At 36.6% G+C, this 13,328-nt stretch overlaps 1 protein-coding gene across 2 annotated transcripts; it reads left to right on the forward strand.

Annotated features, from left to right (window-relative positions):
* The first annotated feature begins 4,319 nt into the window (after window positions 1–4,319).
* On the forward strand, window positions 4,320–13,328 carry LOC125659681 (dehydrogenase/reductase SDR family member 9-like). Of its 2 annotated transcripts, none has more exons than XM_048891426.2 (5): window positions 4,320–4,687; window positions 6,018–6,441; window positions 7,550–7,808; window positions 10,829–10,992; window positions 12,315–13,328. In XM_048891426.2, the coding sequence occupies exons 2-5, from the start codon at window positions 6,117–6,119 to the stop codon at window positions 12,539–12,541; spliced, it is 975 nt and encodes a 324-aa protein (XP_048747383.1). In that variant the 5' UTR covers window positions 4,320–4,687; window positions 6,018–6,116; the 3' UTR covers window positions 12,542–13,328. The 2 variants fall into 2 exon arrangements, with proteins under 2 accessions (XP_048747383.1, XP_048747382.2); XM_048891425.2 differs by having other exon boundaries at window positions 4,321–4,683.

The following is a 13,328-nucleotide window of genomic DNA, read 5'->3' on the forward strand; positions in this document are numbered from 1 at the left end:
TGCAGCCTTCTATATGAATAGTTGTGATTAATCATAACTATGTGTTGTAAGGTGTGAAAAAGCTGTGACAAGGTATTAAAAGGTGTAAAAGGGTCAAAAGGTGTAATAAACTGAGACAAGGTGTCAAAAGGTGTAATAAACTGTGATAAGGTCTTAAAAGGTGTAATAAACTGATAAGGTGTTGTAAGATGTGACAATGTGTTTTAAGGTGTGACAAGTTCTTACAAACTGATAAAGTGTTATAAGGTGTGACAAGATGTTGTAAACTGTGACAAGGTGTTATAAGTTGTGACAAGATGTTATAAGGTGTGACAAGATATTATAAACTGTGACAAGATGTTATAAGCTGTAACAAGATGTTATTAGGTGTGACAAGGTGTTATGAACTGTGGTAAGGTGTTGTAAGTTGTGACAATGTATTATAAGGTGTGATAAGGTGTTAAAAGCTTTGACATGGTGTTATAAGGTGTGACAAGGTGTTATAAGGCTTGACAATGTGTTATAAGATGTTATAAGCTGTGACAAGATGTTATTAGGTGTCACAAGGTGTTATGAACTGTGATATGGTGTTATAAACTGTGACAAGGTGTTATAGGGTGTGACCAAGTGTTATAAGCTGTGATAAGGTGTTATAAGCTGTGACAAGATGTTATAAGCTGTGACAAGATGTTATTAGGTGTCACAAGGTGTTATGAACTGTGATATGGTGTTATAAGCTGTGACAAGGTGTTATAAGCTGTGACAAGATGTTATGAACTTTGATAAGGTGTTATAAGCTGTGACAAGATGTTATAAGGTGTGACAAGGTGTTATAAGCTGTGACAAGATGTTATAAGGTGTGACAAGATGTTATTAGGTGTCACAAGGTGTTATGAACTGTGATAAGGTGTGACAAGATGTTATAACCTGTGACAAAATGTTATGAACTGTGATAAGGTGTGACAAAGTGTTACAAGCTGTGACAAGATGTTATAAGGTGTGACAAGGTGTTATAAGCTGTGACAAGATGTTATAAGCTGTGACAAAATGTTATAAGGTGTGACAAGGTGTTGTAAACTGTGACAAGATGTTATGAGGTGTTGCAAGGTTTCATAGGGTGTGATAAGGTGTTATAAACTGTGATAGATGTTGTAAGCTGTAACAAGGTGTTATAAGCTGTGACAAGATGTTATAAGCTGAGACAAGATGTTATAAACTGTGACAAGATGTTATAAGGCATGGCAATGTGTTATAAGCTGTGACAATATGATAAAAGGTGTTATAAGCTATGACAGTGTGTTTATAAGTTGTGACATGACCGACAATGTTTTTCTTTGAAGTTGACAGTACAATAACTAAAATACAGAACACTGTTCAGTGGGCGTTCCCTATGCAAATGACCCAAACTATACAACAACTAAAATAAAGAACACTTGAATCAGGGAACATCCAATTTATTTTTAGAAATAAACAAAAAAGAAATGACTAGATTTTTATTTCATAGCAATATAAAAACTGAAAAAACGCAGAAAACAGCTTCTTTATGCCGTTGAGAGACAACCTGAGCATAATTCACTTCATAGAGAAAGTAAAATTACACATACTGAACACTGCTGGAATCCTTGAAAGGCTCACGCTTTGCGGACTCGTTCTGGGTTTCTTTGCACATGGGTTCGCTGAAACCTGACGGGTCATCACCGTGTATCGCTCTCGCCTCAAGCCCCGCCCTGTATCTCTCGTACACCAGGGAACTCGTACTCTAAATATTACTTATGACTGTGACAAGGTGTTATAAGATAAAGATATTCTTTATTTCCTCCAAATTAATGGAGAGTTTATCATAATCAAATTATAAACTTATTTGAACAGAACAGGAAAAAAACATATTTATATTATGTACATATTTGAAACTAACGATTACAATCTACAGATTACGGCAGTCTATGGCCAAAAAAAACCCCTCTATTTTTATACAATGTATTTGCAACAGTTTGCATGATTTGCTTCTATTTTTTTAAAGCTTGTACCTTGAACACAACCGATTAAAGATAAAAATTGCTATTCATGATCTTGATATTCAAACAAAGCATACTCTTCTACACTGAGTATTTGTAGAATATTTTCAAGCATAGTATCTCTGTCTTCCAAAAGGTTAAAACAGCTTAGCACAAGATGCATATCAAGATAATGCGTATTCCTATTACATAATGAACACAATTTACAAACATTTTTCATTGAAGACACTTGTACTAAAAAGTTAATCAACACTCTTTTGGACGGATCGTCCTTAACAAATTTGCCATAATCTATTAGGCCTCAGCTTTGTGTGTAGTTTCCTGAAAAAGTACATATCTGATTTTTTGAATCTGAACTGGATTTTAATATTTTTTGTGATACAAGTTTCTCGTTTATTTGTGTTGGTGTCATAATTGCTGCACCCTGCGCACGCAGTTATAAATCGGTTTTTATAAACAATCTCTTGTACTGCAGATACATCAAATCTTGTTCATCTGTTCAGTTCACAAGTCCGACTGAGCAGATTAGAGTTTCACTCATTTTCTGCTTCCTGACTTGCCAGTGTAGCGATTCCGATCTGCACATATATTACGTCACAATTCTAGATTTTATTGCATGTTCATTTGTTGTAGTTTGTTTGCTTCACATAACAAAGAATCAAGTCTTCATTTGTCTGTGACTGTTCATTTGTCTGTCTGTGACTGTTCATTTGTCTGTGACTGTTCATTTGTCTGTGACTGTCCCGTTATACACGATCATACTGTTTGTGTTTTCTGAAGCAAAATTAAATTTTCTAATCTTTGATGAAAAGTCTGAAAGAATTCGAACATATAACGCATGCCTAACCTTTTGATAACTTTGTATAATTTTGCTGTTCATTTTATTAAAAACCAACATTAATTTTTTAAAAGGGCATCATTTTAGTTACTAGCTTTTTAAAAGGTCTTGCTCCTTTATATGAATTTTACATATCAATTATTATTGCAATATCGCTTTTCTTTTACTAAAGAAAACTTGCAGGTTGAACTTGAAATATTACAAGACAATTATGATGAGAGTATCGAATCTTACACTTGGATGCTCGCGTAGGAAACACGTGCATCGACAGATTCTTCGTCAAGGACGAGAGGGGTTAATATACATGTAATATGGAAGATTGTTACGTTTTATGGCAGAGCGAAAGTAGAATATATGTCACATTAATGTATTAATTATACATTGCTGTTACACTGTCATTAAACAAGGCCTTGGTGATAAGCATGCCGTACAGTTAATAATTCGGTATATATTGATCGATGTGAGAACGGATTTTATAGAAAACGTGCACTTAGATATTTAAAATCGAGTCGAACAAAACAAGGGGGGAAATATTTTTAAAATATTATGATAAAATTAAAAAAGGTTTATGCTTAACAAATGTATTTTCCCCGAGAAATAGCAATAATTTTTCGTCGTTTTATTTTTTCTGGGTCGTTAGAACGTAGAAAACAAGTAATAGGTTTACTTCAGGTTTAGTGTGCTAACTTTTAATTTGGAATAATTTTAAAACACCTCTTAGAGGTCGCTAACTTGAAAACAGAGAACGAAATCGAAAATAAACAACTCCATAGTTACACAACATCACATTTTAGAAATTTTTGAGAATCGAAAAAAATTACACGAAATACAGAATACGATCTTGATTTTAATTTATGTTTGAATTGTTCTTCAAATTGGAATGTTTTAAATGTACGTGATTTATTGATTATCGGTGCCGTCAGACGAAACAAAGAATTCCTTTGCTCAGCCATTATAATGCCGATTTTCTTTGGTATTTCCTTTATTTGCCTAGATTTCTCTCCAGTGAACACGTTCTAAACGCCAGTCTCTGGTGACAAAATGCATATTAAACGACAAAGATTGCTCATCTACATTTCAAAAAAATGTTTATTTCAAGAAGCTGTTCGGGTTAAACAGAAATATCGCTCTAACAATGAGCTCAGGGAAACCGGCGTAATGTCACGAATAATCCCACCTGTTTTATACAGATTTATACATTTAAAAAATGCGGGGCGGATCCAGAAAACTCTCGAATGGTGATGCGACCTTAGAAGATGATACATTTCCTTCTCAAAAAGGAGTGCAGCCTCCAGAACAACTAAACACGGTACACTTGTAAGGAGGAAAAGCTTCAAGGAGAGGCGCAAGCTCCTTAAACTTCATTTAGACCCAGTGAGAGATTGACAACATTGAATAAACTTTATATAACGATATCATTTTATCTTCTCCCTACTATCTAATTTTTTTTTTCTGGTGATATATTTTGAGAAGCGTAGTGTAAACATTGCATTTAAGGTTAGCCTTTCAGTTTGTCAATACCAACTTCCTTGTTTTATAAGGCATTGAAAGTACTAACACATTAGTGTACAATGGACTACTTTTAAATGTCTCTGAACAGCAGAAATTAAGCCTTCACACACTTAAATCCACCCTCCGGCGCGCCGACTTCGTTTTACGTTTGTTTACATTCGTTACGGTTTGGGCAGACAACGTACGTAGATATACCGATTTGTGTCGATTACAAAAAAGTAAACAAATCACCTGGATGTGGATATATTTTGACCAGTGTATGTTGCATGGCGAGGTAAGCGGTGCAGTGACAACGCCTCTTGACCATCATTATTCCACCCTGCAATTCGTCATCTTTGGGTAGGTAATATACTTTTTGTTGTTTGGTTTAAATGAACAGGAAACGAAGTCTGTAGTATTCAGTGATGTTTTTGTAAGGGGGTGTGAGACAGTGTGATCATGTGTCTTACATCATGTCCGATAAACACCCATACTCGAGTTTTAACCTGTTAGACAGTATGTCGGGTTTTTTTTTAAATCAATATGAGATATCGACACATTTGAAATGAAATATTTATTAGCTGTAAGGTTATCCGAGATAACGTAAGCCATGAATTCATGTTAGTTTATTTTGTACTTGGATTCATTTCAAATTAGTGGAGAATATAATTAAGTTTTCCAAGTGGGGTGGGTTTTTTTTTAATATGTAGAGAAACGTTTTGAGGATTACCTGTGTAGACAGTTTTTGGCCTTGGAAAAGCTGTGCTTTGAAACTTGTGACTGTTTCATCTTTTGTTTAGGCTTTTAAGCATTCTCGTGGTATGCTGTGAACGATTCGTTTGACTGAGTGCAGAACAGTTGTGTTAATTAAACGTACACCTTGCTCCACTGATGAAAAAGCTGTTAAAAAAAAACAAAAGAAAGAAAAGTAATGAAATATTGACAGTCGTACATATTTTCTTGGCTCCATATGGTTTTCGGTCCCGTTAAAAAGTGATTGGGTTTGAGGACGCTCTCTTGCACGTGTACGTCTGAAATAATCATCACCCCCGGGTTAATATCACGGGTATATATTACACCGTGTCATATTACACGGGGGTTATTGGACTCGGCCAAGATAGTATGGCGATTAGATTAGGTATATTCTGCACGGGGTGAAATATTGTAATAGACACATTTATGACGATTACATAAATGATAGTCACACCAATTGATAGACCAAGGTCAACCCGAAGGACAAACGACTAATTAATTCAGCTAGAGATTAACTCAGTTCACACCAGTGCATTTTTATATCAATTTCTATCTGCCTTATGGATGATAATTACGCTCAGATATTGAATAAGTACCACCGATTTTAAATTGGCGTCCATTAATCCCAGGCAGATAAACATAACCTAGTACTTTTGATTAAGATGTGACTTGTCATTTCTTCTCCGGGCATCGAATCGGATTTTTACGTGTCACAGTAAATATACTAATATGGGAAAAAGAATATGGGAAAATTTTCTCTCTCTCTCGATAAAACGAGTCTTGTGACTATTGATCTACTAGTACTTCTCAGATTAAATCTTTGTCTGACGACAACCAATTCTCATTAATCTTTACAATGTAATATCAGCCATGGTCATCCATCCTGATACAGCAGTGTAGTGCGTTTATAAGATATACAATAATTTGTTTTATTTCTATAGGTTCATTACTGCAGAGGATACACTTGTGTACATGGTCCAATCACACGTCCGTCCTCGGGTCTAACGGCCCTTGCACCAATATTTAACTACGCCGCCGCCATGATTGAATTCGCAGTTCTTTTCTTGGTGATAATCGTATTGCTCTACTGTCTTCAGCAACGCATTCGGGAAGTTCCGCTTCCCTATTACGACGGACGTTACGTCATTATCACTGGGTGTGATACCGGATTTGGAAACCTGCTTGCAAAGAAACTGGATTCTAAAGGATTCTCTGTGTTCGCGGGGTGTTTAACCAATAACGGGGAGGAAGAGTTGAAGAAAGTGTGTTCTAAGAAACTCCAAACATTTCCTTTAGATGTATCTGATGAGGAGAGCATAAGAAAAGCCCTGTCGTTTGTTACGTCACAGCTACCTGATGATACGGGTTTGTCTATATACCATGTGTTAATGATGGGTTCTCTGTAATGTAAAAATTCCTCATGTAAGCAAACCTATTCTTAGAAAAGTTCGACTCGTTGATCTAGATCTCATATTCGCCAGAGGTACATATAGTGCTTAGATTGGCTCCGAGCCAGGACCCTGAAGTTTATTTAGGATTATTGTTTGTTTGTTTTGCGTCACTCATGTTGAGACGTCACCAGCTGCAGCTTCAGTTAGCGCTGAGAACGTAGCAGTGAGGGTTCTTTAACGTGCCAACGCCTGCCGCAACATGGGACCTCCGTTTTAAAGATCATATCCAAAAGACCCGTGATTCTCAACTCTAAACACCGAACATTTGGTGAAGGAGCCATCACTACCTATATTTACGTCTTAGATTTGACGGGACTGGGCTTCACGACTTCCTGGTCGCGAAGCGAACGCTCTACCATTGAGCTACCGCGACCAGAAACCTAAAACGTTAATATAGGTAGTGATTGATCCTTCGTCAAATACTCGGTGTTTAGACGTAAGAACCCACGGGTCTTTCGGATATGACTGTAAAAAAGGAGGTCCCATTGCGCGGCAAGCGTTGACACATTAAAGGACCCTCACTGCTACAGCCCTGAGTGCTATAATTTCGTCAATCTGTCAAAATTACTAGGCATAATTCTAAAGTTGTGTGAATTTAATTTCTGTGGAAACGAGGGGGTTATTTATAGGAAATACCGAATATAAATAACCCCTTTCATTTTCACAGAAATTAGTGGTACTTCACCCACAGCAGGCGATATCTCAATATGAGTGAAAAATTCTCGACGGGACGTAAAACAAACGACCATATAAGAAAATTGTAATGTCTTCACAAGAAACACATAATATGTATCCGTCATCTTGAATCAATGATGGGACATTATAGGTTTTATAGATGACGAAGGGAAAATCCAAAGGTGACTGATGTTTTCTAAATGGGCCTCCTGGTTTGGATACAGAATTATTTTATTTTTTTTTATCAAATAACAGCAATTAAATATTTATAATCATGCTCCAGTTCTATTCGTTTAAATCCTCAAAGGCTGAGAAACTGTTTAAACTTAAACTTTAACTGGTTGTAGGTATATGGTGCCTTGTAAACAACGCAGGAATTGCAGGCAGTATTGGTCCCACCGAGTGGCATACAAGAGACGACTATAAAAAAGTAATGGCAGTCAACCTCTATGGAATTATCGACATGACCAATGCATTTCTGTTCTTAATAAGAAAGGAGAAAGGTCGCATCGTTAACATGACCAGCATTTGCGGGAGGATAACCCTGGCACCAACGCCATACTGCGCCTCTAAATACGCGGCAGAGGCGTACTCTGACTGTTTAAGGTAAATGAATACGCGGCGGAGGCGTACTCTGACTGTTTAAGGTAAATGAATACGCGGCGGAGGCGTACTCTGACTGTTTAAGGTAAATAAATAAGTGACAGAGGCGTACTTTGACTGTTTAAGGTAGATAAATACGCGGCGGAAGCGCACTCTGACTGTTTAAGGTAGATAAATACGCGGCGGTGGCGTACTCTGACTGTTTAATTAAGGTAAATAAAACACTACAAGATAATGAAGCAATAACTGTTCTCATTTGTTATTTGCGACTTCTATAATGATGATTTGACTGTCGCAAAATGAAAGATGTAAAATGGATGCTTGCGAACGTGAAATCAGCATTAAAAGGAGGTATGCTACACTAGAGAAATTTGATATGGATGAAAAATGGAGGATATGTACAACATTATTTTGAAATTGAAAACTTTCAAATTTACTTTATTTAGTCAAAAAATACAGTTTTGGTTGAAAGCAATCTGAGAAAAAAATTAAAACCCTGCTAGACTCGAACACGTGATCTACAGTTCAGCAGTCGACATGCTAACCTACTGAGCTACTCAGCTTGGCGAGATTTTTTAAATGAATAGAAAAATATTGCTGATATTTATATTTTCATCCATGTTTTAAAAGGAAGTCAGCCATTATGACGACGAAGAGTACCTCCTTAATTAACGGTCGCAAATAACAAATGAGAAGATAATTATTCCCATTCTATTGCAATTTTCCTCAATGTTTAAGTCTAATTTTGTTGAAGTTTGCTATGTTTACGTCTTATTATGTTGAGGTTTGCTATGTTTATGTCTAATTTTGTTGAGGTTTGCCATGTTTACTCTTATTTTGTTGAGGTTTGCTATGTTTACGTCTTATTTTGTTGAGGTTTGCTATGTTTACGTCTAATTTTGTTGAGGTTTGCCATGTTTACTCTTATTTTGTTGAGGTTTGCTATGTTTACGTCTTATTTTGTTGAGGTTTGCTATGTTTACTCTTATTATGTTGAGGTTTGCTATGTTTACGTCTTATTTTGTTGAGGTTTGCTATGTTTACTCTTATTATGTTGAGGTTTGCTATGTTTACGTCTAATTTTGTTGAGGTTTGCTATGTTTACGTCTTATTTTGTTGAGGTTTGCTATGAGGTTTGCTATGTTTACTCTTATTATGTTGAGGTTTGCTATGTTTACGTCTTATTTTGTTGAGACTTGCTATCTTTACGTCTTATTTTATTGAGTTTTGCTATGTTTGCGTCTTATTATGTCGAATTTTGCCTTTTTATTATATGAAATAAGGCACAAAATGTTTCCATATGGCGGTATGTTTTTTAGCCTGTGACAGGAAAGGAGAAAGCGTATGGCTAGACCGTTGTTGTAGCATAGAATTTCCCCTCGCATAGACTTTCCCCCCGGAAAAACGGGCCCGGGATAGACATTCCCCCGGAAAGATGGGCCTGGCATAGGATTTCCCCCTAGGAAAAATTAACCCGGGCCCAATTTCCCCCCTAGGAAAAACCGTCCCAGTATTGAATTTTCCCCTAAATGACAGTACGCCCCTCCCCCTTCTTACATTTTAGCTATGTATCCGTTTCCAGTTCTGTTACTAGAATTCTTCTCTAGCTTATCTAGACCCAGGAATCATCATCTTATGATTTTTTTTAAAAAAAGGAAATTATTCAAATCGTGTAATGGTATATCAAAATTCATTCAGACATCTGAAGTCTTTATCGTTATTTACATGTACTAGTATCTAACATTTAAAATAGTGAAGTTGTGAAGAAGTTCATGTTTTTTTAATTTAAAATTTTGAATTTAAATAACCGAGAAAATTAAATTACTTTTATTTGTACAGTTCATCTATTTTACTTTTCAGATATTTTAATTGTATATCATTTAGTCGACTTTTTATGAAAAATCTTAATGATATTGACCATCGTTAAAGTCATTTGGGAAGCATGTTGTATTTACAATATGCATTTCAAAGTTTTCAGCATATAAACCCAACTTCAACATCTCAAAAAAATATTCGTTGGTCTTATGAATATCGTAATATTGATGAACGCATATCTATTCCATTAAACTATACCAAATGAAATCCGGAAACCGGAGGTGGAGAATTCTATACCAGGGCCGTTTTTCCGCCCAGGAGGAAACTCTATCCTGACTTTGTACATAGGGGGGAAATTATATGCCAGGGCGCTTTTTTCCCCTATGGGAGAAAATGATTTCTAGTCAACTCGTACCCTGACCGACTCGTACCCAGGTCAACTCGTACCCCATAGGTCAACTCGTACCAAAAAGGCAAAAGTCAACTCGTACCCAAGAATCTGCCCATAATGCAATATATCTATGCGCATATAAGTGACATCTCGCTCAGGTACGAGTTGTCATCAATTGAAAAGGAGGAGTCAACTCGTAACCAGATTCTTGGGTACGAGTTGACTTTTGCCTATTAGGTACGAGTTGACCTACTAGGTACGAGCTGACCTGGGTACGAGTCGGTCAGGGTACGAGTTGTTCCGGGGGGGGGGGACGTTTATGCTACAACACCGGGAGTCGAACCCGGTACCCCTGCATTACTAGTCAGGTGTTCTAACCACTGAACTATGGAGGCCGATATCCACGGTCCATATAGCCCACACCACTACATTCCTCCCTCCTTGAATTGGCTTCGCCTCGCAAACACACAACTCAGATTCCTTTGTTCCTGACGGGACTTCCACCTCAAGTCCAAGGGTGTCAACGGCGCTAAATGCAACAGGAAAGGAGAAAATGCATAGCTGGAACGGGAATCAAATTCGGGATCCCTGCATTACTAGTCAGGTGCTCTAACCACTGAGCTATCCAGGCCGATATTCACATCCATATATAGCCCAAGCTACTTATGACATCACAATGCCCATCTCATCAATGCTCATTATCTGCCTCAAACAGTTTACAAAATAATTGCATAAGAATATCAACTACCCGTTGAATTGATATATTACTGGTAATTGTAATATGTGACGGTAATTTTTGTTTTTCTGAATTGAACAGGAGAGATTTGTACAAGGAGGGTGTGACGGTTCACATCATAGAGCCAGGCTATTTCGCCACAAACATCACAGACGCTTCTAAAACAGGGTCTTTAATGCGATCAGCGTTCGAAAAATGTGACGCAGAGGTGAAGGCATACTATGGCGAGTCCTTTCTTAAAGAATGTAAGTACGCAGTAATAAGTATTTCTGTCCTAATTCTTTCATGCAGCAATCCTTTTATCCAGCTCAATGTGCAAGATATTGTCAATTTAACCTTACATATACATAGACTTTTGGTTTGGTGAATACTCAAAACTTCAAAGACGATATTTAAGAAATCGCATTTTATTTTTGAAAATACATGAGGATGTGAACTGCGACTCTTCACGCAGGCGCACTACATGTAGTGCTTCATGAAAAGTATGCTGACGATGAAATGTTGCAGATCATACCCTCATGTATATTTTCAAACTCTTTTGTTTACATTCTACTTTTTTTTTCCTGTTGGAATTCGAGTCGTAAAATTAGATGTACTCTATTTATCTATATTCATACGTGCATTGTGTACAACTGCAACGCATTCACGAGGAAATGATTACAATGCGTTAGATATCAAAGACAAAAACATTGGAAATATAGATATTATTCGGGTTAACAATGTTAACATTCATATATGTGTCTCTTTTTGTTGCAAAAAAGGATTACTTGTACAAACAAGCACACATATATATGTATTATGGTACAAGTACTTCAACGTTTTACTAGGTCGATTCACGTCCCCCCTTTTTATACCCCCTGAACGAAGTTCAGGGGGAGGGGGGTATATAGGAATCACTCTGTCTGTCTGTCTGTCTGTCTGTCTGTCCGTCCGTCCGTCTGTCTGTCTGTCTGTCTGTGCAGATTCGTGTCCGGGTCATAACTTCTTTGTTCTTTGACTTAGGTATACCATATTTGTCACACAGGTGGATCACCATGAGACGATGTGTCGAGTACCTTCATGACCTCTATATGACCTTGACCCTTGACTTCAAGGTCAAAATTAAAGGTGTTTTTTTTTACAATGGATTCGTGTCCGGGCCATAACTTCTTTGTTCTTTGACATAGGCATACCATATTTGACACATGAGTGTATCACCATGAGACGATGTGTCATGTACCTTCATGACCTCTATATGACCTTGAACTTTGACCTTAAGATGAAAATTTATTATATGGTTTTGACAAAGTCATACCATAAGACATGGGTGTATCACCATGAGACTATGTGTCATGTACATTCATGACCTCTTTATGATCTTGACCTTTGATCTCAAGGTCAAAATTATAGGTTTATGTCATGGATTTGTGTTCGGACTATATCTTTCATTTTCTTCTACAAAGGCATACCATATTTTTACACTCAGGAAAGAGGTAATTTATACTTATTAACACCATCCTTTGGGAGATTGGGGTAGGCGGGGGTATTCTTAGTGAGTATTGCTCACAGTACCTCATGTTTTTTACAGCAATAGAAAAGGGTTTCAAATTCCTCAGGATCGTCACTAACAATAACCCGGGTCTGGTAGTGGACGCGTACTTAAATGCCGTGTGTTCGCGGTATCCGGCTCACAGATATGTGGTTGGTTTCAGTGCCCAGTTCTTTTACCGGATCTTGTGGACTATACCAGAGAGACTCTCTGATTTCATCCTATGTTCACAACGACCGCTTCCTGCCAAGTTTGGAAAGTCTTAAATACTCAGGATTCATTCAGAATGCAGCGTGAATGTAAACTGTGATAAGATGTGAATGCAGATTTCTTTATTTTTATTTTTATTCATGTGTACATATCGGTGTTGTATAGTGTGTTCGTTTTTCAATGCAATATTTCTTACTACGCTTCAATGGAATTCCGTAGAATTTTCTGGTTGTCAAGATATTGTGTTGTATGACATCATCAGTATTTTTGTTGTTTGTTGTGGTCCAGCGAAGTACTCATCTTGACGAACGAATTCACGTACCGATATAGGCATAAATAATTGTATTTTTTGCAAAAGTGTGAAATTTTATATCATTTTATTGAGAGTTCTAAATTATTAAAATTGCTATCATTTTGTTAAGTTCTAGATAATTAAGAATGTTATCATTACATTTTGTAAAGATTTATGATTTTATATCACTTTATTAGAGTTCTAGATAATTTAAAAAAAATATGATTTTTATACTATTTCTTAAAGGGTTCAAAATAATTAAAGATGTTATAATTTCATTTTATCAAGAGTTCTACATAAAGTTTAATAAGAGAAAAGTACATATTCTATTTCATCATGAAACATGTGTATGACCATAGCTAGCTGTAATATTGTAGCCCTCTCCGGTTTCGGGAAAAATTTGGAGAGGGCTAAATTATTGCAGCTAGACCATAGCAAACAGTGTCTATTATATCATCTCTGTGACAGTCAACGACCTAGTCAGGGAACAAGTATTATTTATATAATAAAACTGTCCTAACGTAGAGCTAATTAAAGACCGATAAAATGAC

The sequence above is a fragment of the Ostrea edulis genome, chromosome 9 (genome assembly GCF_947568905.1).
Source record: "Ostrea edulis chromosome 9, xbOstEdul1.1, whole genome shotgun sequence".
Classification (NCBI taxonomy): Eukaryota; Metazoa; Mollusca; class Bivalvia; order Ostreida; family Ostreidae; genus Ostrea; species Ostrea edulis.

Bases quoted from the DNA above. Each gene is read 5' to 3' on its own strand.
- LOC125659681 (XM_048891426.2), top strand. From the start codon at position 6,117: ATGATTGAATTCGCAGTTCTTTTCTTGGTGATAATCGTATTGCTCTAC. The intron at 7,809-10,828 runs GTAAATGAATAC...TGAATTGAACAG, and splicing joins GCGTACTCTGACTGTTTAAG to GAGAGATTTGTACAAGGAGG. The intron at 10,993-12,314 runs GTAAGTACGCAG...TGTTTTTTACAG, and splicing joins CGAGTCCTTTCTTAAAGAAT to CAATAGAAAAGGGTTTCAAA.